A 26,431-nucleotide genomic window follows, 5' to 3' on the forward strand; every position below is an offset into this window, starting at 1 on the left:
AACAAGGACGATAACAGAGAGAAAGAGACATCAGACCTGGCAACCACAGAGTGTCCACGCTCCTCTGCCCCGGATCAACATCCCTGAAGCCCCCGACTCTGCTCACGGTTTATAAACACTCTTCTGGACTCTTTTTGACTCTTTTTGACTCTTTTGGACTCTTTTGGACTCTTTTGGACTCTTTTGGACTCTTTTGGACTCTTTTGGACTCTTTTGGACTCTTTTGGACTCTTCTGGACTCTTCTGGACACTTTTGGACTCTTTTGGACTCTTTTGGACTCTTTTGGACTCTTTTGGACTCTTTTGGACTCTTTTGGACTCTTCTAGATTACAGTATAACTAGCATAACTGGCAGGCTAACGGAGAGAGTGCTGTTCCTCAGGTTCATCTCTGCAGTTTTACACACTGTGTTTGAGGGTCAGAGGTCATCATGTCGATTGGCACGTGAGGTGACCCGCCCCGCCCATTGTCCGCGTCATGGCAGTGCTCTGCTGTGATTGGCTGCTGTCTGAGACGTCGCGGGAGGAGTCTGGCACGTTCGGCACGTTCAGCACGTCGCTCTGGATCTGTGTTTGCAAATGTTCAAACTGAGCCAAACAACACGGCGGAATCTACACGCGACACTGACGGATTTTAACCACGTTTTAACGGGACTGAGTGCGCGGTGTGTGAGTATGGTGTGTGTGAGTATGGAGTGTGTCTTTGAGGCGTTTTAACGGGACTGGGGCGCGTTTGAACATGGTGTGTGTGTGTGTGAGGCGTTCACTTCAGACTCTGCAGGACTGAACACGGGATGGATCTGACACCGGACTTTTCCTCGAGCAGGAGCATCCTCTGTCTGTTTGACGTGGACGGCACCCTAACACTCCCGAGAGAGGCAAGTCACACATCAGTCCGGTCACACATCAGTCTGATCTATGTGGAGTCCAGTAGTGACGTGTGTGCGCATGCTCCAAGCCCCCACTCCCCCTGCATGTGTGAGAGCCAAGTGACACATGAATCAGATCTGTGTTTACGTGGTTCTGTAACATGAGAGTGCAGGAGTGTGCGTGCTACAAGACCCCACTCCCCCTGCACACATAGATACTCCCCCTGCACACATACACACTCCCCCTGCACCCTGCACACATACACACTCCCCTTGCACACATACACACTCCCCCTGCACCCTGCACACATACACACTCCCCTTGCACACATACACACTCCCCTTGCACACATACACACTCCCCCTGCACACATACACACTCCCCTTGCACACATACATACTCCCCCTGCACATATACCTCTCCCTGACACACGCTGCAGCAGAGCGCGTGAAAGCACAGAGTGTTCTTAAAACATATCAGGTGTCACTTTGTTCTCTTTACTGTGACTCATCTTCTATTACATGGAACGGCAATAATTTGTATTTGTGCAGAACATTCCGATAATAATCTTCTTTCTTCTAAAATGCACGAGCTCTTCTGTGTGTAACTGGTTTTACCAAAGCTGAATACTGTCTGTGAAGTTAAATCACTGCATAAATACCAGATGAACAGTCCACAGGTGAATACTCTACCTGTGTGTTTCGCGCTGAGAATAGTGAGAATAGTGAGAATAGTGACGGGCCTTCCGAATCTTATGGATCGGCTCATGTCAGAGAGTTTTCAAAAGACTGGCTCTTTTTATGTAATTATAAGACAGAAGCCACTGAAATGGCCTGAGTGAAGATGTGTTTTCAAACTGAGAGTGGAAGTGTGTTTAAACTGTTCATATGAGGAGAAATGTCCCAACTTAATCTCCCATTTATTTTCCTCATAGACTTTCAGAAAATTAAAAGTTTGAAATCTTGCTTAGTGAAAATCAGCTATGTCTACATGTTAACTAAAGACCACAAGACCCATCATTTTATTTCAAATCTGTTTCTGAAACTGTCCTGAAGCTTTTTTGGACTAAAACAACCTTATGGATTAAAGTGACCACGTTTGTGTTAGGTTCAGAAAGTCAATTTTAAATACATTTCACCAAGACATCGAGAACCTGACGTCCCTGATCAGCTCCATTACTTGAGGCTGAATTTGTCACGTTTACAATAACACTCCCATTGTTGTAAGCCTCTAAAACTGGAACACACTGTTCTGTTTGTGCAGAAAATCGACCCACAGCTGGATGCGTTCTTTCAGACCCTGCGGAGGAAAGTCAAAATCGGCATTGTGGGGGGGTCGGACTACTCAAAGATTGCAGAGCAGCTCGGGGAGGGCGATGATGGTAAAGTGCCTGTGCCACAGTTTGCCTCAGATGACCTCACAAAGCTCAGGACAAACAAATCAGTCAACACTTGATACGCCTTAGTTTATGGCTCAGTTCTCTTTACAGACATGTTTCTTTACTATTAACAAAACACTGAAATATTTGTAATTATTGGGCATAGAGAAGAATGATGCCAGGATGTGCTAAAAGATAAACCACGAGCTGATGTTGCATTAATTAATTGAATTATGAATTGTCAACTATGAAGAGGAGCATGTTTATGATGTTTTTTATAAAAACAGTAATGAACACGGGAACAGTCAACAAACAACTTTATGACCATTTTTGGAAGTGAAGTGAAAACTGTGTAGTATTTAGTCTGAGAAGGACCGTGATTTTACTATCACTATTATCAACAAAAGGGACTGTTGATAAAAACTGTGTGTAATTATGCTTGGCAGTTGTTTAAAATGTGTGTTATTTTTGCAGTAATTCAGAAGTTTGACTATGTATTTGCTGAGAACGGGACTGTGCAGTACAAAGATGGAAAACTTCTCTCCAAACAGGTGTGTACACTGCAGTTAAATGTTTTATTTATACGAGTAATACAGCCTTGCGTTGAAGTGTTTCCTTTTTTACTGACAGGCCATTCAGAACCAGATCGGTGAAGAGTTGCTCCAGGAGCTCATTAACTTTTGTCTCAGTTACATGGGACTCATCAAGCTGCCAAAGAAAAGGTGAACCTAAAAACACTAAACTTGTGTCCAAATGTGCTGTATCGGTCCATTTCCTTTAGGGGTCACACGGCCTTATGTTTGTTCTTTCTTTTGTGTGGTGAGTAAAGTAGTTTTTTGGGTTTTTTTATGCAGGGGCACATTTATTGAATTTAGGAATGGAATGCTGAACATTTCTCCCATTGGCCGCAGCTGTACACCTGAGGAGCGGCTTGAATTTTCTGAAATTGACAAGGTGCGTTTTTTTTTTGTTTGTTTTTTTTATTACATAATTATTTTACAATACAAATGCATGTTCATGTTTTTAGGGCTGACTATTGTTGTAATAATGAATGAATAATTCATTGAAGTATGAAAAAAGACCTAAATACATAAATGCATCTTTCTGTGTGGAGTTTGCATTTTCCTCCAGATGTCTGGGTTTCCTCTTGTTTCCAGTGGCAAAGATCTTCCAGCTCAGATAGTTGTGATAAAACCTAGCTCAAGATCAGGTCTGTAGCTGGATCCCTGGGCGCTGTACCACAGCTGCCCTCTGCTCCTGACAGGCTGCCCCAACAGTAATGAGGACAAATGTCCAACTGATACAGGTCTGAGGATGTAGTTATAGACACAAGATGGATGTCTGAGGTCCTCATTCCTGTTCAAAGAAGGATTGTCTTTCCTAACAAAAATATCTTCTTTAACTCTCTTCTCAAACCATTTCTTTTCTCTGGCTCAGATCTGAACCTCACTGTCTTCAATTGAGTGGTTAGTGTCTTTGAGATGGAGATGGACAGCAGACTGTGGTCCTGAGCTGCTCTTGTGGACCAGTTTCTGTCTTAAAGTGTTTGTAGGTTTGAAGTAGACCAAGATTTTATACTGTCTGAAAATGATCTGAGGCTTTTTAGACACACCAGACACACTTTTCCTTCTAGGTTCAGATTCCCCGTTGTCCTGTTTTTTAGCTCTCTTAGGTCTATTGAAGGCCCATTTTGGATATCCACAGGTCTTTCTCCATGTGTTGTTGCTCCTTCACTTTTCCCTCTGTGCTTGTCTTGAGCTCTGTGTTGTAGAATACGATCACTCTGAGTTTGTGCTGCAGTGGATGGTGTGCATCAAACAGCAGGTATTGGTCAGTGTGTGTGGGTTTTCTGAAGACTTCTACCTGGAGACACTGGTCCTCTCCTGTTGTTACTGCACAATCTAAAAAGGACAGTTCTCCTTGGGCTCTTCCCGTGTGAACTTGATATTTTGATCCACAGCATTAATGTGTGTAGTAAAGGGTTCCAGATCTTGAATTTTGATTTTGGTCCAGTTGTCATCCACATATCGATACCAATGTGTGGGCGGAGCCTTGAAATGAGACCACTGCCTCCTGTTCAAATTGTTCCATATTTAAGTTTGAATAATACAAGAGGCGGGTGGCACAGCCGTGGATCGACCTGTAGAAGATTCCTCTCAACTGGAAATATGTGGTATTTAAACACATTTCTATCAGTTTGCAGATTTGGTCAGGTGACAGTTTAGTCATCTCTTTTAGCGTCATGTCCTGCAGTAGTCTCCTCTTCGCTGCCTCATCCACTGCTCTACTACAGAACTTAGCCAAAGAAAAGAAATGGTTTGAGAGAGGTTTTTGTTACACTCCTTCCTTGAACAGAAATGGGGGCCTCGTCTCTCTCCGGTCTACAACTCCATCCTCTGACCCAGATCAAAACAAAGAAAACAGTAGGGCTGGTCAGGGTGTTAATGGGTGTGAGAGCACCAATTAAGAGCTGAATATGCCAAGTATGACTCAGGCACAGTGCACCTCGATAGACCCAGCCAACAAAAACAGAAACTGTAAACAGCAGGTGTGTTCGCTTCAGTGTCGTTCACTCCTACAATGTTTTTCCAGTTGACAGTTAAAACTACAGGAAAAGAAAAATTCAAATCTATGTTATAACAGTGTTCTGTCATCATTTGCTTACTTTGCAGTCGTTTGATTTATTCATGTAATCACTGAGCGATCAGAAAATCCCACTCCCCTGTACTTCCGACTCAGAGTCAAACAGGCGGAGTTCAAAATGTCACACAGCAATAAAGTGTTTAAATGAAAATGTGCTGCAGCGAAATGTCACTGTGAGGAAGATGCAGCCAAACAAAGACGAGCTTTGAAAACAGCTTAACAAACTTTCTATTGATGTCCGACAGCCCGAGAGGAGGAGGGAGCATAAATGTTTTAAATTTGAGGTCGGGCATTCGATTATTTTTAAACTAATTGATCACAGTTTCAATTCAAACAATTAAAAATGTCTTTCAGTAACAATTTTCCAAACATAAACACAACACTTTTAATAGTATGATTCTACACAGGCTGTTGACCTCTCCGCCCAAACTTATCACTGACACTTTGTGAAAATGACCAGAATTATGTTTACAAATCAGTGCAAATAATAAACACTTCCAATAACAGTTTCATTAATTCCCACTTCATGAGTAAAAATGCTGATTTTATTTAAACTTTGTTTTGTCAGAAGGAAAAGATCAGGGAGAAGTTTGTAGCTGCTCTGAAGGAAGAGTTTGCTGGGAAAGGCCTGAGGTTCACCAGAGGTGAGAAATCTCTAATGTTTTGAGCATAATAAAACAAAATATATGAAGTGGCTTCAAGAGGTGAGGTATTTCCTCGAAATGTGGAGGTTTAGATCAGTGACATATTATCAGGGCACATAAAAATGTGAGTATCAGGTGAAATGTTTTGAGAATGAAACAGTTTTGTTAAAGGGCAGACATTCTGTCCCTCATGAGGGAGGTGCTTTTGTTTGTCTACGTGCTCCACAAGCCACGACTGATGCTGCGAGTAACAGCTGAGTGTTTTTCAGATGGTTGATGTTTAACAGGGTCTGAAGTCAGACATATGTGAGTGGAAAAAAATACTGTATATATTAAAAAAAATAAAATTTATAACCCAGATATAAATTTATTTATATATAAATTTATTTATATCTGGAGTTTCTTTATAAAAACGTGCTGGGTAAATGTTTATGTGTGATCGTTTAAATTATGCTTTTACACAGCAAAGAAATCTTATCTGTGTTGTCTGTAGATTTATAACTTGTGTGACTGTTCAGTGCAGCTTGTGCTAAGTAAGCGAGATTGAGGCACAGATTTATTGTCACACAGTTGTGGTGGAGGGTGTGTGGAGGTGTGTGGGTGTGTGGGGGTGTGGGGGCAAAATCAAGTCTTCTGATTGGTTCTCCTGAGCTGTTTTTACATGTATGAGTTTTTCAAGTTCTTTTCTTCCATGTTAGACTGATCTAATGTATTATTATTATTATTATTATTATTATTTTGTTCAGGTGGGCTCATCAGCTTTGACATTTTCCCGGAGGGCTGGGACAAGCGCCTGTGTCTGGACGTCCTGGAGAGGGAAGGCCTGGATGCCATCTACTTCTTTGGCAACGAGACTTCAGACGTAGGTTTCTTTAGCGCCGTTCTCTCGTGTGTTCTCTTTTCTGATCGCTGTACATCTTTTGGTAACATTGGCCATTGAATCTGTTTTTAAAGACCCACTGATCTCATCCCAGTAGAGGATCTGTCTGAAAATAAGAGTGTGTGCTGTGTTTGTGCTGTTTTCTGTCCATATGCCACAAGGAGGCGCCACAGGTCTAAAAACACTTTCACTCAGTATCCTTTTTCTTTGCAGGGAGGGAATGACTATGAGATTTTTAATGACCCCCGGACCATTGGTTTCACAGTGTACTCCCCCGAGGACACAGCCAGGCTTTGTCGACAGTTGTTCTTTGACACTCCGCTGCAGGAATCCTGATGTACTGAACTCACTGACCCTGCACTACTGCCCCATCCTCTTAAACCCCAGGCTGATGCTGAATATGAAAAGCCTGTTTTTAACGTGACAGCTACCACCTTAAGGTCCTCAAGGTGCCAATGTTTGTGTATTAACTCAAAGGAAGGGACAGTCCTAAATAGGGATTTGTCGGTACACTCCTTTTAAAAAGGGACCATAGAGATTATAACTGCGTGTTTTTGTGTTTATGCATTTACTACTGCAATTCAAGCTGCTTTTAAACCAACCTTTGAGATATTGTGTTTAGATATTTTGAGTATTACTTTAATCTACTTTGCACTACCAATGACAGTACCGATAATTGTAAATTCATGATGGAATCTATTACAGCTAAACGCAGTATTTTGGGGGATGGTAATTCCAGGTATTTTACTATATAATAATGTAAACAAGGTGTGTGAAATGCAATGTCTCACTGTCTGAATTGTTTGTTACAAAACCGCTGAAAATGAGAGGAATTGTCAGTGGTTTTCCATTTATGCTTCTTTACATTACGTCACATATAGGATTTAACTGAGGGTTTCCGTTTCCAGGAGCTTTAAACACCAGACTAAATGAACTCACCAGTGGATTAAGCTTCTCTTTCTTCATCACTGACGTATCGGCCTGTTTCTCTCTATAATGTAGCACATGTACGTTTCAACTTGATTTTTTATCATGTAACTGTTTTTTAACTGTTAAATCAACTCTTCTGTCATTTCACTCTTTTTTTTAAAGTTGAGCCTTTTTCAACAGACACTGACACACTCCTGTTAATTGCCAAAAGGTTTTAAATCATGAGATGTTAACTAAAAATGACATGTTTTAACTGGAGTAGAGGTAGTTCTTGTAATAAGAACGTACTTCGTGCATTAAAGTTTATGGAGATTATCAATGTTTTGCTGTTTTTCTTCGTTGCATGTGACGTATAAGATAAAGTGGGCCACTGTTGAAGTATTTTTTTTATTTAATTCATACACATCTAAGAATTTTATACACACATTTTTAATTGTGTCATAACTGTTGTTTTGTTTTATACATGTCTCACTACCTGCAGCTCCTCAGTAGGACATGTTTGTTTTGTTTTTTGTTTTTTACTGACACAAAGCTTGAGGCAAATTTGTGAATGAGTGATAAAATACTTTAATGTTCAGACAATGTTTAATTCTAAAATAAGGTTTTTATCCCAATGTGTCATCCACAAACAAAGTGCGATAAGAAGTGAAATAAAACAGACTCCAGCAATAACACAACAACATACAAGTACAGGGCACAGTTATGGCCAAGTGTAAAGACATTTCCAAATGGCAATAAAAATGTCATTTCAAATTTGACATTGGCCGAGAGAAAGTAGGTCCGCACGAGACAGCATCAGTGTTCAGTCAAGTAATTCAAATCAAAGGGAAATTCACAAACCATCATTTACCAACACAAAAACAATACAAAGACACATTAAAATGTTTCTATCCATGCTCTGCCTCTTGTCTGTTTGCTCCTTCACCACCCGCTGTCTGCACTTTGTCTTACACAATCAACTTTCCCATTTCTTCACTATTTTAGGCAACATTTCAAAATCACAGGTCAAACCAAACTTTCCCTTTGTGTGATTCCAGTATCTTACTTATTTACACTGACTTAACCCTTTCAGACGCCCTTCACTTCATTTTACAATGAAACATGCTGAGAAAAGAGGTCAGCTGATCCACACTGAACATGTGATGTTTGGAGTAAACAACAGCCGTTTGGAAGCAGAAATGAAACTCAGTATGGAAATATCATTTGTTGAGTGTCACTGGACAAAATGTCAACTTTCTTGTGCAAAAGCATTTCATAAAATGAACAAGAGTCCTTAAACTCACTCAAATTTCTAATCCTGACTCATCTAAAATTTAGAAAAGCAACTCGGCATTTTCCCCAAGATCAGTAGAACTGTTTTGTTTGTAAAAGCTACATTCCCAAAAAGAGTTGAGCGCAGTGAAAGTTAAAGTCCTCTCTCTCTGGACCTATGAGCTGATGATCTGTCCAGACCAGGTCTCGTGTTTGCTCCCTGGGTTCAGGTGTATGATTTTCACCTCCACTGCCTGCACTTTCAGGTTCTTGGGAGGGACCCGGCACACTTTATATGTGACCTCATCACCCTCAACTGGGACATACTCCCCCTCCACGCTGCAAGAGAAGAATAAAAACAGGTGAGATTAACGTCTATTATAATGAATAAGAGCGCTCTTTTATACAGCAGAGTTTAGGGCGTCTGGATGGTTTACTGCAATGTGGACTAAATTAAACAAACAGGTCACCTCAGACTCAGACCCTGATACTTTAGAACCAAAACTGCAAAGGCCAGTGCAGTTTATTCACATTTACTCTCAGGATCAATGCTGCTGTAAATGGACACTATCTGCACACTGTATGTGGTGTGTACTTCAAATATCATTAAGATATTTTATTCTTACACAATCGAGCTGCACACTTGCTCCGTTAAATAGTTTTTTCCTTAATGTCACTCTGTTTGAAATACTGTTACTAAAATGTGGTGTTGGTTGATCCATGACCATTTTACTGCAAAGGCCAAAATGAGTCTGTATTTTCACTTTCACAAATATAGAACAGTCTGACCTGAATACTGCAGTACTTTTTGCCTTATTGCAGATGTCCCAATAAATCACATATTTCCCTGTGACATTTAAACTATCCCCGCTCGATGTGACGCTTTTTTCAAACTAGGTAAATATGTGAGATTTTCAGCTTGTGGTCACTCACTCTGAGATGTGGACAAAGATGTCCTCTCCACCGTGCGAGGGCTGGATGAAGCCGTGACCCTGAGACCTGGAGAAGTTTTTACACACCCCTTTGAACACGGGCCCTGAGTGAGCGCGCACAGTCCTGCAGCAGAAAGAAACACTGTGAGAGACGACACAACTGCGCAAATAAACAAGAAGGACGACCTGGACAGACCTGGACGACTGAGGGATTACATAAACAAGAAGGAAAAATGTATTCATCTGCACAAACGTATCACACCTGAAGGAGCGAGTGACACTTCTCATAAAGGCTATAGATGTTTATAATCCATTCATTTAACATTACATTAATACTGCAAAATATTTCCTCAAAATAAAAATACAGTGTCACCCTCACTGATCACTGATCTCATTTAACATCAGCACAGACAGAATCAGACTCACGCGGAGTACGTGCGGGTGCGTTTGGTTGGCAGTGGGCTTGGCAGGTTCCGAGGCACAGGTTCTTCTTCCCCCTCTTTCCACACTCGACTCCCTTCTCTCAAAAAGGGGAAGGACAGAGTGAGGGAGGCACTGGGTGAGCGCAGAGGGGAGCACAGAGGAGGGAGCACAGAGGGAGGCTCAGAGGGAGATGTGGGCTCTGCCATTTCAAAGATGTAAACACAAGTGTAGGTCTGTGATGGTCTGTCTCAGGACTCAGAGTCTGATAACCAGGTCAGGACTGTCGCCTCGAGGCTGTCAGGAGACCTCCTTATGGAGGAAGGAGCTGGAGGGAGGGAGCAGAAGGAGGACAGTGGGTTTGTCATATGGCCTGAACATTCTACAAGAAAAGAGATGCAGCAGAGTAAACCAAATCAAAAAAACAAATAATAAAAAACTGTAACTCTTCTGTTAATGCAATGATGAACCGAGCTCTCTATAGAATCAATCAAATATATAAAACTGTATCTTTAGAAAGAAGAAAAACACCTGTATAACAAAGTCTCTACAGAACATCTGAATCTGAAAACATGGTTTGAAATAGGTTATAATTAATTCATTATTAATTATTGATTTATAGCCCATTGTCTTATGTTCAAGAGAAGGTCATTCTGTCAAATAAAGAAAAGTGAACGACGAGTGACACGGTTTAACCTGACCTGTGACCTGAGCATCACAATCACACACATACACACATCTCAGCTCAGGACAGGGTGGAGGAGAGGGGGGTGGACAGGGTGGAGGAGAGGTGGAGGAGAGGGGGGTGGAGGAGGGGGTGGAGGAGAGGGGAGTGGGGGAGAAGGTGGAGGAGGGGGGGGTGAAGGAGAGGGTGGAGGAGGGGGGGTGGAGGAGGGGGGGTGGAGGAGAGGGGGTGGAGGAGAGGGTGGAGGTGCAGGTGGAAATGGTCCCTGGAGCCCAGTTATTGTGTAAGGAGGATGTTCTGTCCTCCACACGTGACGTGAGGAGCCCGTGCGAGCTGTGACGTCACAGGAGCTGCAAAGAGCCTCAGAACCATCACGTGATGACACCCCGTTAGAACAGGCCCCTGGGACCTCCTCATAGGGGCCTCCTCGTAGGGACCTCCTCATAGGGACCTCCTCATAGGGGCCTCCTCACAGGGACCTCCTCACAGGGACCTCCTCACAGGGACCTCCTCAGAGGGGTCTCCTCACAGGGACCTCCTCACAGGGGCCTCCTCATAGGGGCCTCCTCACAGGGACCTCCTCATAGGGACCTCCTCACAGGGGCCTCCTCACAGGGACCTCCTCACAGTGGACTGTTTGTTTCCAAAACACAGACAGAAGCGCCTCAGCCTAAAGGTTAAATCTGATCAAACAGAAGGCGCCATGGTGCAGGAAGTTACCACAGACTTCCATGCACATTTACAGGGGTGAACGCAGACGGCTCAGACTTAGTATCTCCAGACTGGGAGCTGATTTTAGATGCAGTAATGCCAGATTAAAGCAGCATACTTGTGGTTGAAGGAGAATGAATCATGTGCGTTACTTGCAGCGGCGCGTCCGTTTGTCCAGCCCCGGGAGTTTTCTCTGAAATGTGACTAACCCGCCGTTTGTTCTATCGTAACAATTAATCATGCAATTATTTATTTACTTAACATTTGAGCCAGACACAGGACTCAAATCGAGCCCCAAAACAAAGCCACAGAGACACATCCTCTTTCATCCTTTCATATGATTATTCACCAAAAACACTCACCGCATGAGCCGGGCAGGAGGACGGCCACTTCCAGAGAACAGCAGAGGTCCTTTCTAAGTCGCTGTGAATTATATAACCACTATTTAAATAAATAAGTCGCGTAAATCCGCGAAGAGCACCGGAAAACCCTGTTGTGCCTGTGCGCCACGGCCGAGTCTGCGCAGCTGGCGGAGATTCCGATGGCGTGATGCGACTCGCTCTGCGCGTCTGAAGAGCGCCCTCCAGCCCCGTCAGGCAAACTGCTGCAGAGAACAGTGTGCTCAGAGCAAGAGGAGGGAGAACATGCAGAGAACAGTGTGCTCAGAGCAAGAGGAGGGAGAACATGCAGAGAACAGTGTGCTCAGAGCAAGAGGAGGGAGAACATGCAGAGAACAGTGTGCTCAGAGCAAGAGGAGGGAGAACATGCAGAGAACAGTGTGCTCAGAGCAAGAGGAGGGAGAACATGCAGAGAACAGTGTGCTCAGAGCAAGAGGAGCTCCTGCAGCAGGGAGAACATGCAGAGAACAGTGTGCACGGTGCCACAGGGGCTCCTGCAGCAGAGAAGTGTGCCCAGATTAAGAGGGGCTCCTTCCACTTTATGACAAGTGGCTGAAGGACAGATCCCACATTTGATCCATTCAAACTAGAAATCTATTGCAATAAGGTCATAGTCAGTGTGATGAAATTTAAGTATATTCATGTTGTGAAGAAAATATTCATGTCTTTAAAAGCATTTGATCTTTGTCAGTGTCAGACCCTGAGCAGACATGAACATGTGTGAAGGATCTGTCCCATCCCACAGGAGAGACTTTGTCGTCTTATCTGTCCTCGGGTGTAAAAGTTCATTATCTCATGGGTCACTCTGCTTTGAGATGTTTGTAGCTTTGTCATTCTGGTATAAATACTCAGAGGTCAGATGCTCTGGGGGAGACTAAGGCCCAGGGAGAGATGCTCTAGAGGAGAGAGACTCAGAGACTCGGGATCTGTGCCCAGGGCAGGTCTGGTCCTGTCCTGTCTGTACCTGCTGTAACAAAGAATAAACCTTTTTTGTATTTCAAAACTCAGCAGGTCACAAATAGATTACTTTTAATCTAAAACTGTAATTTTTCCACAACAGTCAGTGGAATCCTTAGGCCTATATCAAATACAGTGGATATTCAGCCATTAAAATGTTTAATAACATTTGTAGTTTTGATTTATTTTATTCTGCTGTATAACACAAGGTGCAAAGTCTATACATACTGGGGAAAAAACATACGGATGCAATTTTCAACAGTCAAATGAGTCATGGCCAAACCATAATAAAAATACATAACCCAGAGCGCACACAAAACACAACATTTCTGTCATTATGGAAATTGCATCAAAGTTCACCACAATAACGTTGTGCCACTAATCTGTTCATATTTGTACTATATATGATTAATTATAGTGGTCCAGGCTCACAAACATCCTGTGAACAGACAGTGATCACACGGCTGTGATTTATGGCTGCGTTTGCTGTAAATGTACAAAAACTTACATTAAAGTCTAACTTTAAAATTTAAAATTCCTGTCACACAGTAATTATATCCTAATAAGGCAACTAGGTGAAAATAAAAATGTCACGGCTGTATTTATTTTCCAGTTGAATATGTACATTAATTGAAGTTTCCATAATTGAAACTTGAGGCAACCCAGAAAAAGCATCATACCAACCTGCAACAAATCTGTGCTCTCATTTTTCATCCTCATTTTCTTGTACACAGTATTTTAAGGTGTAAAGTAAAGTACTGTTTTCCAACAGTTTAGTCTTTTACAAACAAACCGTTCCCTTGTCTTCATTCACTTGGTTAATTGTTCCACCAGGACAGTAACCCCAGTCCTGGTTCAGAAATGGTCCCCTGTAAAAAGAAAAATAAACTGAGGAACCAGTAGATGAGAGTCTTTTTGGTTTATTTGTCTATATGGATCTCTAGTTTTCCTGTGGTGCAATAAGCAAACATTGTTTTGCTTTCAGCTTTACATTATACAGAAATGTTTCTGCTAAATAAGAAAATGCTCATGGCTCTGAGAGCAGTGGCTGTGGTAAATACTGTGACAAATGATGAAGTAGTAAATCATTCTAATAAATAGTGCAGAGTGGAGAGGCTCGCTGTGTGTATTCTTACTATGAGAGTAGAGTATATTCTTACTATGAGAGTATATTCTTACTATGAGCGTGTACGGTGCTTGTTTCTTCTCCGCAGCAGCCTCTGGTGGTGGCCCTGTGGACTGTCCAGGTTGGGCTGCAGTGTCTTCAGTAGCAGTAGTTGGTCCCGTTGGAGAAGTGTCCAAAAAAACTTCATCTGTGACTCTAAAGCGAATTTCTTCTCCCTGGTCCATGTAGAGGTCGTGAGCGCCTTCATCAGTCTCATATTCCCAAAGCCAGACCTGCTCTGCCTCATCACTGCAGCTGGAGCTAAGGAAAATCTCACTGATCAGCATAAAACACATTCACGTAGTTGTACGGTACACTGGGTCAGGATACAACTTTGCAGGCTGCTGAAGAGACTCTGGAGGAATGAGGATGTCGTCAAAGAAGCCCATAGTTACTGTAAAACATGTAAACATCAGTGGTGTGACTCATTGTGAGGGTTTTTCATGTCCAGTGCACATTTCCATAATTGTATTTATGCAATTACAAGAACAAAGGAATCATTTCCAAATGTAATCAATGGTATTAATAGAGTTACCAGTAGCAACAAGGTGTGGGGAAACGCTGCAGAGCTAATACAGTATAATGGAAAATACAACACCCTGTGTTGTTAATGCTTTTTTCCACTGCAACAAAAAATAATTTGATGTACAAAAAAATATATATATAGTAGCAGCCAAGGCTCTGGATTTGAAAATCCCACATGGTCCCACCCACCCAGCATTTTAAAAAGCAATCTATTCAAAAGTATTTGCTCATAAATCCATACATATTATGATATAACAGTATTTTAACTAAAATAACACTGTAGTGGTCTTAATTTTTACATTTCTACTCAGCCCACTACTAGGAGAGAAGGCATCATTTTTGTTACAATTATCATGATAAACATATGGAGCCTTTTCTGACAGAACCGTATGTGTAAAAGAAAAAGTAAATAAACTGTAAAGTGAATAGATTTCTCTTTCCTCTATAGGCCTGACTAGAAAACTCAAGTCATAAAATCTATGTATCACTATGTATAAAAAATGACCAAAATGTTACCATGAACTCCCTCTTGACTACAGTACTTGATCTTGCCAACGAGAACCTCGTCAAGGAAAGGATGGAAGACAACGTACCTAAAATGAACTATAGAAAGAAGATAAAGACGGTGATAAGTTACTTGGAGTGAACTTATGCAGCAGTTACAGACGTACCCTTAGTGTGTGAGGCTCCATCTCCTGGAAATATAAAAGAATCATCCAGTTTGGTGATGTCGTACAGGCAGATACACAGTCCCACACTGTAGACGACCTGCGGCAGAAGAAAGAAACAGGCTCATCAGAGACGCCTCTGAGGACGTTATTCCAGTCTTTTGTAAAGTACGTATTTTCACGGCATTAACCTTTAGCATTACATGATGAATAATGGTAAAAGTAAAAGGAATGTAGTTTCTCAAAGCTGAAGCCCAAATAATTAAAAATGAGAATTAGGGACTAAATCCATTACTATTTTGTGAATTTTAGTATATTTTATTTGTGGATGTTTGTCAGATCATGGACAAAAATGAATAAATAAATGTTAAATAACATGTTCTGCGCTCAACAGGTAAAAAAGACACATTATTAAACCCATCAGATATAAGAACTATATCGTTCAATGAATGATAAATGCAATAATAATTTTTGTGGGCCAGCATTTATTGTGGAATTTTTTTCTTTATAATAGCTGTACTACAATGATTGAATAGAATGTTGATAATAGAAAAAAGTCCAATTCCTGTTTCCCTTTAAAAAACTCAACATGTATAATCCAGAGTCCTATTTTTCAATTAATCACAAAAGCTCTTAGTGGGCGGTGACAGGGGGAAGGTGAATACAGGACATTCAAGGTTGAATGATTCACACCTGCATGAATCAGATGGAAGAGTGATGGGTTTATTGATGAGGGGGGGCTGCTATATTATGACAAATCCAGAATGATATTTCTCTGTATTTGTCTGGAGCCCAGGCAAACTATGGCTCAAAAAAGTCAGTTTTATAAATTGCCCCTTTAATCCGCCACATAACCGAAGGCTGTGACAGGTGAGAGTTTTGCACCTCACATCTCCCTGCAGATGTTGGAGATTAGACCCCCCCACCTCCCACCTCCCATGCAGGTGAAGCTGCAGGTGAAGCTGCAGGTGAAGCTGCAGGTGAAGCTGCAGGTGAAGCAGCAGGTGAAGCTGCAGGTGAAGCTGCAGGTGAAGCTGCAGGTGAAGCTCTGTGCACCTTGTTGGCCAGTTTCTTGTTGAGCTCCTCTGCTATAGCGTCGTTGAGTTGTTTGTGGAAGTCCCAGGGTGAGATCCTCACAGTGTCCACCATCTCCACCAGCACGAACATGACGCAGCCTGACGCACATCCACAGCTCCAGTGTCTTTACCGCGGGGACATCTTCATCAGTGTGTTCTCCAGCACTAGAAAAACGCCTCAAGTTTGACTGAACTGACCAAAACACACGAGTCCTCCGCGTGAAAGTTTACGACAGTTTACATTTCTTTACGACTTGCCGTAAAGCTTAAAGGCGACGTGCATTATGGGTACACAGCTATGCGCCGCACATTTCACGAACAAAACAACAACAACAACAACAACAACAACAACAACAACAATAATAATAATAATAATAATAATAATGATAATAATAATAATAATAATAATAATAATAATAACAGAGGATTTCATTAACAATGCACTCGATGAAGGGCTAAACAACAAGATGGTGGTGATCTATAGGCTAATGTAAACAAAAGTAGCAAGGCAAGTTTATTTGTACAGCACAATCTGTACACAAAGTAATTCAAAGAGCTTTACAGAATAAGAAAGACATTAAAATCACAATACAACAAATTGAAACATAAATAATCACAAATAATCATCACAAAAATTAACATTAAAACAGAAAAGTGTAGAATAAACCCCTTTGAGTCATATGCACCACTAAAAAGAACCGTTTGAGTCTGGATTTAAACATGGTCAAAGTCGAGTCACATCTTCAGGAAGAATGTTCGAGGTTTAAACTGCAGAAAACTGAAACACTGATTCAACATGTTTAGTCCTGGTTTAGTCCTGGTTTATTCCTGGTTTAGTCCTGGTTTATTCCTGGTTTAGTCCTGGTTTAGTCCTGGTTTAGTCCTGGTTTATTCCTGGTTTAGTCCTGGTTTAATTCTGGTTTATTCCTGGTTTATTCCTGGTTTAATTCTGGTTTATTCCTGGTTTATTCCTGGTTTATGCCTGGTTTAGTCCTGGTTTATTTCTGGTTTAGTCCTGGTTTAGTCCTGGTTTAGTCCTGGTTTAGTCCTGGTTTAGTCCTGGTTTAGTCCTGGTTTAGTCCTGGTTTAGTCTGCTTTAGCCCAGCTCTCCTCCTGCTTTAGTCCTGGGACCAGTGGGAGGCGAGTCCCTGAAGTCCTCAGAGTGTGAGACGGTTCATGTGGCTCTAACGTGTCAGGTGCTAGTGCTTCTGTACACACAGTCTTCTCTGTGTGTCAGGTGCTTCTTTACACACAGTCTTCTCTGTGTGTCAGGTGCTTCTTTACACACAGTCTTCTCTGTGTGTCAGGTGCTTCTTTACACACAGTCTTCTATGTGTGTCAGGGGCTAGTGCTTCTTCTATGTGACGCTTTAGTGATCAGCACAGTTACATCTTATGTCATCTTGTATTAGAGCTGGACTGTGCAGGTAATTTCAAACTAGGCCAATTATGGAAATGAGTAAATGTGTAGATTAAGTGCCACATAATGGAATCATAGAACAGGACTTTACCTGTTAGTGCCCCAGCCTCAGCATGAACGATAACACAGATTTACATTAGTATCTTGTCCATTAGACTAGACTAATGTTGTATGTAAAGCTGCAGCTGTGCCATGACTGAGGAACATTAGTGTGTAAATTAATAAGCACAGAGAGTTTTGTTTTAGTGCGGAGGCAGGTCACAATGGCCATGGAGACATCTGTCCTACCTCAAAACTGCAGCATAACACAGCCCCATTTGGGTAAAAGTTTATATGAAAGCAAAGCATTTATGGGCAATAAACACACTCATCTTAACGGAATAAACAAAGATGATGAGTTGTGTACTGTAGACTCAGCAGGGACAGTCGTCTGGTACTTTCATTCATAAAAGGTATATTATTATTAACTTTGAAACGCTCCCGTCCCTCACATTAAAACTGCTCCTTCTGACGCTGCTTTTAAGTTTAATTTAAAACACACACTTTTACTTTTACTTTTACTTTTACTTTTACTTACTGACGTTTAACCTGCCATGAGGATTGTGTGGTTCTCTCACTGTGTTTTATTCATTTCATTTTCTATTGCTAATTTTATTTTATGTTATTATTTTTGTCACGTTTTTATTGATTATGTGCAGTCTGTTAATATAAATTGTGCCTGGTCTGTGCACGACTTTGGAGACTTTGTGTTAGTAAAATTTGCTATACAAATAAAGTTGGATTGTTTATATTATGTTTACAACGAATATTGATTATTACAGCTGTCATGTCCCGGTGAAAGGACGACCTCAGTACAAAAACCTGGTATAATTTTGTGAGACAGTGATGCTTAGGTGTGTGGTGCATGTTCTTCTGGTGCATGTTCTTCTGGTGCATGTTCTTCTGGTGCATGTTCTTATGGTGCATGTTCTTATGGTGCATGTTCTTATGGTGCATGTTCTTATGGTGCATGTTCTTATGGTGCATGTTCTTATGGTGCATGTTCTTATGGTGCATGTTCAGGGCAGAGATCAGTTTCAGATTCAGAAAAGTTAAGAAACAGAGGCCTTGAAAGTGAAGGGCTGAAACATCTCGACATTTTACTTAGCATGAGTAAATCTTTTAATAACATGACCTTTTTACCCCAGGTTTTTACTTTTCTGAGTCACAAACATTTATTTCATGTCGTGTGAAAGTCTCAAGACAAATGGTTACAAAGCTGAAACATTTATGTGTTTCTCAGTAGCTTGTGTGTGTGTGTGTGTGTGTGTGCGTTTACCGTGGCCATGACGTTGGTGTGTGCTGTGGACAGAATGCTCTTTTTACTCCCCGTGTGCACCTCATGTCCATGTTTTGCCTTTTCCAAACATTAACGTCTTTTCATTTGCCCCACAGATGCATTAAACTCATCCTCAAGGTGTGGTTCAGAGAAATGGCGTCCTTGCTGCCATCCCCGTGTTGGATTACTGCTGTCAGGGGCTGCAGAGGTAAAAATAAATCACACATAAAGCACTAAACGGGTCGTATACAGAGATTTTAAATGTAAGGAATATGTGTGATGTGAACTATATTGATAATGTGCAAAAGATTCAAGGCTAAAGGTTGAAATTGTATCATCTTGTGGGTAGAATCTCTGGAATCGGCAAAAGCAGCAGCAGTATAATCCCTGCTCTTTAAGTTTGTCTTTGCAAAATGAACATTACTCAATTGCTTATTCCCATTTGAGAGATGCTGGCATGTATTTCACCAGGAAACTAGAGAAGGCTTAGGTCAGTGAGGAGTCATGGAAAAATCATGCACCTTAGTCTTTCTGTCTGGTTGTATTGATTTGTATTTGTCCTTGGGGAAATGCTAATGTATTTACAATGTCCCACAATCTTGAAATTGTTCTGCTCCATGAAGGTCAAATCCAGACATTTTCTGACTCTTTTATTGTGTAGGTTCTAATAATAATACTATTTCCCGTCATATTGATAAATCGATTTTAAAAAAGTATAAAAACATGGTCTATCTGTTATTTCTTATAAAACTGTTTTAATATTTTTTCTCTCCTTTTCACGTCCCGTCTGAAAAAGTCATAATGAGGCTCGTTTGTTAACATTTCAATTAAATCAAATTTATTTAGCTCAAAATCACCACAGCTGCTGCAGAGCTCACAAAGTTTTTGATTTAACAAACAGAACATTAGAAAAACAATCAACAACGAAACAGTAATTTGTCAGTAACAGACAAACAGATGAACAGTCACAGCAGGAGACTGTCCCTCGTCCTTAGACTCAAACCTCCACAAAAAATAGAAACACATTTTAAAATAAAAGAAATAGAGAGGAAAGAAGCACAGTGCAGACGTGTCCCGTGGACAGACGTGTCCAGGACAGAGAGTTCAGTCTGTAGAGACACAGTGGAGTCTGGGACGTCCCGTCCAGGTCCTACAGGCTCAGGTCATGTGACTAAATATATTTTGTTAATATATTTTATTTATCACATGATTAAAGCATGTAAGCATCTGTTTTCACACAGAATGTTCAGTGTAATATAAATACACAGAATATCGTTGTTTTTTATCTGACATGGCCTTTTTCATTTGTTTAGTTTATTGTAGGAAACTATTGAATGTCATTGTTTTATTTATGATATGAGCCTGTTTATGAATGAAAGGCCATATTTGTATATTTGGAGAAGAGTAAATGTTATTTGTGTTTTTTTCCTGCACAGCTGTTGTCAAACTGCACATGTGCAGTGAGTTTTTACATATTTAAGTGTGTCCATTGTCCCAGGTGTCAGATATAATATGTGTCTGATATAAATTAAACAGCATTTCTCTTTTATCAGTGTAACTCACTTGTTCAGTTGTTCTGATCATAAATCCATGTCAAACTCTGTCATTCTTTATTGGGACCACATTTCCCAAAAGCCTCTGGGCTCCCAAAGGCAGGACGCCTCACATCTGCGGCCCAATAACGCGCGGGCCCTCCCCCGGATCAGCCAATAGAAACTCTGTTGCTATCAGCCTTTATATTTTTAGCAAATTGGTTTGTTACAACTGTAAGGACACACATATCCATCCGCTTCACAAACTAGACCCCACAGGGCAAGACGTTTCCTGTTGTGAGACATTTATCCGGATATTTACTCATTTTCACAGGATTTTGAGTAGACACAGATATTTGATGTTTGTGCTGTTTATTAGGGGATTGAAATAGTGTAGTTATTTCATAAAACATGAAACTATTGAACGTTAAATGTTATAGCTGTGCACAAATGTTTAGTTTGTGCATAAAGAGCCCTGTGTCTGTGTGTTTTAATCATCCACGCGTGCATATTTCACATAATTATCAGCTGAGGCTCCATAATAAGAGGAAAGTAGTCCGTGCGCGTGGGGGTGTGGGCGGCGCACGCTGTATAAATGCGCCGGATGCTCAAACACTAAAGTTTGTGCAAAAAGCTCTGTGCAAAAGCTCTGTGCAAAGTGACAGCGGACAGCGACAGTGCGAGGACTTTACCACGTCCCAGACGGCTTTAAAGCATATGTGCACACCCCCGGACACTGCTCTTATCTGCGGAATATCAGAGGAATATCAGCGGAATATCAGGCGTCCCAGGAGCGGCTTTGGAGAGACGCACAGACCGCGTCACTGGAACAGCACAAACAAACGGTGCGTGAGGAGCATCTGTCCTGTTCTCTGTTTTTGTACAGGCCTGCCATCTTATTATACAGCATTTCTTTACATTAAGCACAGTAGGTGATATTAGTTTTGCTCGTTTTGCTCGTTGCAGGTTGTTTCTAGGGCAGTTGCACAATTGGCACTGACCAAAATACTGTCGTGAAATGAGGCAGATATTCAGAATTTTCCATCAAGCAGTAATTAAAGTCACATTTACAAAGCTAGTTGAGCTGTCATGTGTGATTATTGTGTGTTTGACTCAGATTCCTCGCTGCTTTGCTGGTGTTTAAGGATGCTCTCCTTGTCCTGTCCTGATTTACGCATCATCAGTGGGTGGCACAGTTATTTAGCCTTTTATGTTTACGCATGTCGTTTTCTAAATGTTTCTGTCTTAGTTTGTTTGTCTGTTTACCTGAAAACACTCCAGTTTGGCTCTGAATGCTCTGGCTGTCATCGGGCAGGTATCTCTGCTGCCTCATTTATTGTCGTCCTTCCAAACTGCACCTTAAGTCTTCATCAATATGCAGCATGAACATGAGTCATTATAGAGGCTTTCAGGTAATAACAGTCCAGGTTATTACAGTAAAGGTGTCATCAGATGAAAATACATTTATATTTAGAGATTTGGACCGTTTAGAAGAGCCGAAACACAAACCCTGATGTTGCTCTACATGTTTTATATCTTGTTGTTGTTCCTTTTTAGTGTTAGGGCAGCTCTCCTGCATAAATACACTGGAGGACACAGCACCAGGAACACTCATCATTAATCCATGTAAACATAAATAACTGGAGCAGCTGCCATGCTTTTCCAACCATTGTAGATGCCAACAATACTATTACTCCAGCAGGTCTGCCAGTCAAAGAGCCAAACTGAGAAACAACTGACAACACCACGCACAGCGATAATACTCATGATGCATCCCGACGATGTGGGCTGTGGTTTATTGACAGTGGAATTCATGCACATCTAAAGTAAGCTGTTCTTTTGTCATTGGATGACATTGAAAAGTGCTGTTGTCTTCTAATAAGGGCTCAGGACAGGGATAATGCCTTTGGATGCTGTGCCATATCTTAAGTTTTAATGGCTCCTGCTTGTGATGCTTATTCCACCTTGAAACTAGATGAATGAGAAGAAGATGCAGCACATTTTATGAAATTCTTTAGGTTCTTCTGTTACTGAGGAGAAAAGTCTCATCACACACGGCACATAACTGACACCAGGCAGATACCAGCTTTATTTGCATTTACATTACAGTCTGTGATCAGAGATGTCTTTCTAATCTTAGCTGCAGAATCCCTCTCTGGCAAAGAACTGAATGTTTGTGTGACAAAGGGGGAGGGGTGTTCTGTGCACGCTGCATGGTGGGAAATTGTGTTCAATAGGCTTGACCAACTCTCCTGCCATTTTACACCAGTTTTTCATGAGCCTGATGTTGCTTTTCTTATGGCTTTATGTGACTCGACTGCTGTGATGTGAGGTTGTTGTGTCTGTGGGAAAGCAAAGATTTTGAGATGTCATTCAGATTATAAAGGAATTATGAAGTGTACGACACAGGCAGCATCTGTTACGTCCGTCTGGACAGTGTGCAGCTCACTTAAAATTTAAAGTAATATGGGGCTTTTTCAGTGGCTTTCATTGTTTTGTTTTTTTAATGACTGACCAATTTAACTTTTGGCTTTTACTGTGGATCAGACCTGGACGACTGAGGGATTACACTGATAACTGGCTTTTTTATATATATGATTTTTATTTTTATTTATTTATTTTTTTTTATTGAAATGATCTAATCATTGCTCATTTGGCTGATATCAGTATTTTTGGTTTATGTTTTTGTAAGATCAGTGCCATAAGTTGATCCATTTGCACAGACCTCATCTGTAGGATATTATTTCACTTTTCATGTTTAGACATCACTTTGTGAATATTGTGTATCCAGTGTGGACACTTATAGCTCAGCTGGCTGTGCGTCCCATGAATATATCGTGTGTCTAATTTCCTTGGCTAAAGCACTTTTTCTTTCTTTTTTTTTTTTGCAGTTTGGACCTGAGGATCTTTTTGAGGTGCCTTTACTATGACGATCATTGAAGTCCACATAATAGTTCAAGTCTAAGGAAACAATCCTGCCTCTGTTTAGAACCAGCGTCTGATACAGCTGCCCTGGGACGGTGACAGTCATGCATTTGGAGGTCAAGGTGGCCCTCAACTTCATTGTGTCATACCTCTACAACAAACTGCCTCGCCGCAGAGCCGACCTGTTTGGTGAGGAGCTGGAGAGGATTCTGGTGTCTCGTTTCGAGGGGCACTGGTACCCGGAGGCGCCTCTCCGGGGCTCTGCTTTCCGCTGCCTCCATCTGGGGGCTCCTCGGGACCCTGTTGTAGAGCTTGCTGCCAAGAGGAGTGGTCTGGACACAGAGGAGGTGAGAGCAAATGTCCCTGCGGAGCTTAGTGTGTGGATTGACCCGTATGAGGTCTCATACCAGATTGGAGAGAAGGGGCCTGTGAAGGTGCTGTACCTAGAAGACCCCCCTGGCCTGGGCTGTGATGGAGAGGCTCCTGAGGGTGTCATGACAGAGGTTAAAGGAGATGTCGAGGCTGAGGAGAACAAGAGTGCAGGCTTCAACCCGGACGCTCAGGTTTTTGTGCCCATCAGCAGTCAGGCGTCGCCCACTCTGTTGCCTTCACTCTGCAGCACCCCTCCCCCACTGCCCACCTCCTGTCATGGGCTCTTCAGCTACCCAAGCTCCAGTACACCTCCTGAGCTGGCACCTCACTCCTCCAACACCTCCACTCCCTCTCCCCCCAGCGCCCTGCCCTATCTCTCCACTCAGCAGCCCACTCGACCACAGCCCATCACCTTCACCACCGCTAGCTTCGCTGCCACGAAATTTGGCTCCACCAAGATGAAGAAGAGCAGCGGGGGCGTGCCTGCCGCTGTACCACCTGTCCCAAGGATGCTGTCCCGGTCCCCTCCCCTCTCTACTCCTGAGCTGCTCAAGCACAAGCCACTGTCTCTGTCCCTTCATTCCCTGGGAGGACCCATCCCCAGCCAGCTCTCCCCCAACGCCAAAGAGTTCATCTACCCTGGATCTCCAGGCCAGCTGTACTTTGACAGTGACACTCCGCCCATTCAAGCTCACACTAGCCCCTTTCAGCCGTCCCACACAGTCAGCAATCAGCCGCCCTTTGACCCCTTCTCCAGCCCCCCTCCATCTCAGAGTGTAGGCATCATAGGAAGTGGAGGTGGCCCCATCTCTTATGTCGAGAAGCCGCCGTTTGTTGACGGTTTGGGAAACTACAACCTGCAATACCCCAGTCCATCCTTCCAGCCTGTAGTGCTGGCCAACTAAGCCTTCATTTGACAATACTTTAAGACACTAACTTCAGATTCTTTTTTATTTTTTCTAACAAATTGAAATACCAATGCAAGTTTAGAATTACTTTTACTACTGATCTACAATATAACTGAGTGTACCATTTAGTTTTGTCCCTGTGTACCCCCCCCCCTCACCTCATGCACTTTGTCATTTATTAGCAGCCATGCTTTGTGAGCAGCATAAGAGCGGGTGGGAACGCACTTTCCGTTCTGCATTGACTGGTTGCCAGATCCTTGTTTATGATTTCCATTGAATGTTAACAGTGGAGATTTGTTTTCTTGGACCCGGCTCTAGTGTACCCTCCATTTTGCATTGCACTGTCATGCTGTGAAAAATGACCTAGCCAAGTCCTGCAGTGAATGACGGCTGTGGAAAAAGCTCAGCACTTTGTTCCGCAATCTGCTCTGCCCTACTTGCCACAAATACAGCGAGTAGAGCTCTGCTTGCCTTGCTGTTCTTGTTTTGTTATGTTTTGATGGGGTTCCAAGCCTCAGTGTTCATAGTGGCCATCTTCTCCTTGAAACCACAGGCACACGCGCATCTTACGTATTCAGAGCCGCTTTAGTATTCCATGACATGGGCCTAAATAAGAGGGTGCAGTATGTTGTGGACGGCAGATCTAGTGGAATGTAGTCCACTTGTCAAGGGAAATTGCATCAGGGACAGTTTAGGAAAACTGTATATGAAAAGCAATTTAGCACCGCAACATGTTTTGATACCTCAGTCATAATTCGATCCATCTGTACAAATGGACAGTGCAGGGAAATGTGTGCATGGTTTCAGGCAGCAGCGCATGAAGGTGAACAGGCAGAAGAATTGAGGGGGAGGGGAGGAAGAAGCTACAGCATTAGGGATTGTGATAAATGGCTTAGCATGACTTTGTCTATGAAGGAGAGCGTTTCCTGGGTGTGTAGAAGACCAGGGGAGAGACGGAGGCAAATGCAAAGGGCTGGAGTGACTGAAGGGAGTGTTGCCTCGACACTGCTCAGGGTGGATAAGCTTAGAGAGCCCCACGTTAAAATCCAGAGCACGTTTCCTCTCAGTTTAAACGGTATTGAAGCCAAAGGCACACTATTCTCTCTATTCTCTCCCCTCTTGAAATTCCTCTAGTTTTATACAAAGATGTATTGGGAGACAGATGTAATGAAGGTGAATGTTCCTGAATGTGGCACGGGCTGTGTTGTGGTGTTTTGAATAGCCTGTCACATGTGAGTTGTATGTTTACTGGCCGGGTCCTTGTGATAGTTTTGTCTCTGGAGGCAGGAGTGACCCTCAGATGTCCGTTTAAGCTTTCCAGCACTTTATTACTGGGCTCGTCGTGCCCTCGCCCTCAGCTCAGTAATGCACACTCACTTAGCTGTCGTTAAATGCTTTAGAGATTCTAAAAGGACTACAAAGTATTCAATGCATCACACTGGTGAGAAGATGTCAGTCCAGATTTCTACTTGTATATGTTTTATTTACGACCCCTGACTTGTGCTCACTGATCTTTGCAATGTGACGGTTTGTCATATGCATGCAGTCATGCAACTTTTATTTGTAATACTAGGGGGTTGACACATGTTATGATTGCAATGGGAAATGTATTTTTCTTTATAGTGTTTTTCTATTATTTTTCTGTTTTGTTTTTGCTAATGACCACTCATATTTGTACACGTATAAAATACTGGAAAATGTATATATACACAGTCCTTATGTTAAGAGTCATTGTTTAGTTTCTTACATGCTGAGGTTATTTTTTCAACAAAAAAATACGTGAATATATGCAAAACAAGACAATAAAGATAGAAGTATAAAGTGT

At 42.0% G+C, this 26,431-nt stretch overlaps 4 protein-coding genes across 6 annotated transcripts; 2 read left to right on the top strand and 2 right to left on the bottom strand.

The window, feature by feature from the left end:
- Positions 1–552: 552 nt before the first annotated feature.
- Positions 553–7,927, top strand: LOC117375457 (phosphomannomutase 1). The gene is made up of 8 exons (XM_033971751.2): positions 553–877; positions 2,133–2,250; positions 2,722–2,798; positions 2,878–2,969; positions 3,102–3,201; positions 5,459–5,534; positions 6,281–6,396; positions 6,628–7,927. Exons 1-8 carry the CDS (start codon positions 794–796, stop codon positions 6,748–6,750), a joined length of 786 nt encoding a protein of 261 aa, XP_033827642.1. The 5' UTR covers positions 553–793; the 3' UTR covers positions 6,751–7,927.
- Positions 7,928–8,766: 839 nt separating this feature from the next.
- On the bottom strand, positions 8,767–11,906 carry LOC117374952 (cold shock domain-containing protein C2-like). Of its 2 annotated transcripts, none has more exons than XM_033971191.2 (4): positions 11,706–11,906; positions 9,954–10,275; positions 9,529–9,651; positions 8,767–8,934 (listed from the first exon to the last, which is right to left on the bottom strand). In XM_033971191.2, exons 2-4 carry the CDS (start codon positions 10,154–10,156, stop codon positions 8,772–8,774), a joined length of 489 nt encoding a protein of 162 aa, XP_033827082.1. In that variant the 5' UTR covers positions 10,157–10,275; positions 11,706–11,906; the 3' UTR covers positions 8,767–8,771. The 2 variants fall into 2 exon arrangements, with proteins under 2 accessions (XP_033827082.1, XP_055079741.1); XM_055223766.1 differs by having other exon boundaries at positions 9,954–10,329.
- Positions 11,907–12,851: 945 nt separating this feature from the next.
- On the bottom strand, positions 12,852–16,388 carry polr3h (polymerase (RNA) III (DNA directed) polypeptide H). The gene is made up of 6 exons (XM_033971190.2): positions 16,113–16,388; positions 15,060–15,156; positions 14,905–14,991; positions 14,194–14,257; positions 13,878–14,112; positions 12,852–13,567 (listed from the first exon to the last, which is right to left on the bottom strand). Exons 1-6 carry the CDS (start codon positions 16,221–16,223, stop codon positions 13,517–13,519), a joined length of 645 nt encoding a protein of 214 aa, XP_033827081.1. The 5' UTR covers positions 16,224–16,388; the 3' UTR covers positions 12,852–13,516.
- A 2,674-nt stretch (positions 16,389–19,062) lies between these two features.
- LOC117374949 (protein Tob2) lies at positions 19,063–26,431 on the top strand. Of its 2 annotated transcripts, none has more exons than XM_055223655.1 (2): positions 19,063–19,077; positions 23,293–26,431. In XM_055223655.1, the coding sequence occupies exon 2, from the start codon at positions 23,431–23,433 to the stop codon at positions 24,601–24,603; it is 1,173 nt and encodes a 390-aa protein (XP_055079630.1). In that variant the 5' UTR covers positions 19,063–19,077; positions 23,293–23,430; the 3' UTR covers positions 24,604–26,431. The 2 variants fall into 2 exon arrangements, with proteins under 2 accessions (XP_055079630.1, XP_033827077.1); XM_033971186.2 differs by lacking the exon at positions 19,063–19,077 and adding an exon at positions 21,011–21,246.

Source organism: Periophthalmus magnuspinnatus, chromosome 8 (assembly GCF_009829125.3).
Source record: "Periophthalmus magnuspinnatus isolate fPerMag1 chromosome 8, fPerMag1.2.pri, whole genome shotgun sequence".
In the NCBI taxonomy this organism is placed as follows: domain Eukaryota; kingdom Metazoa; phylum Chordata; class Actinopteri; order Gobiiformes; family Gobiidae; genus Periophthalmus; species Periophthalmus magnuspinnatus.

Coding starts and splice junctions, on each gene's coding strand:
- LOC117375457 (XM_033971751.2), top strand. CDS start 794: ATGGATCTGACACCGGACTTTTCCTCGAGCAGGAGCATCCTCTGTCTG. Junction 5,535..6,280: donor AGGCCTGAGGTTCACCAGAG/GTGAGAAATCTC, acceptor TATTTTGTTCAG/GTGGGCTCATCAGCTTTGAC. Junction 6,397..6,627: donor TTGGCAACGAGACTTCAGAC/GTAGGTTTCTTT, acceptor TTTTCTTTGCAG/GGAGGGAATGACTATGAGAT.
- polr3h (XM_033971190.2), bottom strand. CDS start 16,223: ATGTTCGTGCTGGTGGAGATGGTGGACACTGTGAGGATCTCACCCTGG. Junction 14,992..15,059: donor TGGAGCCTCACACACTAAGG/GTACGTCTGTAA, acceptor TTCTTTCTATAG/TTCATTTTAGGTACGTTGTC. Junction 13,568..13,877: donor AAGCACCGTACACGCTCATA/GTAAGAATATAC, acceptor TTCTTTTTACAG/GGGACCATTTCTGAACCAGG.
- LOC117374952 (XM_033971191.2), bottom strand. CDS start 10,156: ATGGCAGAGCCCACATCTCCCTCTGAGCCTCCCTCTGTGCTCCCTCCT. Junction 9,652..9,953: donor CGCACCCGCACGTACTCCGC/GTGAGTCTGATT, acceptor TTTCTGCTGCAG/GACTGTGCGCGCTCACTCAG. Junction 8,935..9,528: donor ATCTTTGTCCACATCTCAGA/GTGAGTGACCAC, acceptor CTTCTCTTGCAG/CGTGGAGGGGGAGTATGTCC.
- LOC117374949 (XM_055223655.1), top strand. CDS start 23,431: ATGCATTTGGAGGTCAAGGTGGCCCTCAACTTCATTGTGTCATACCTC.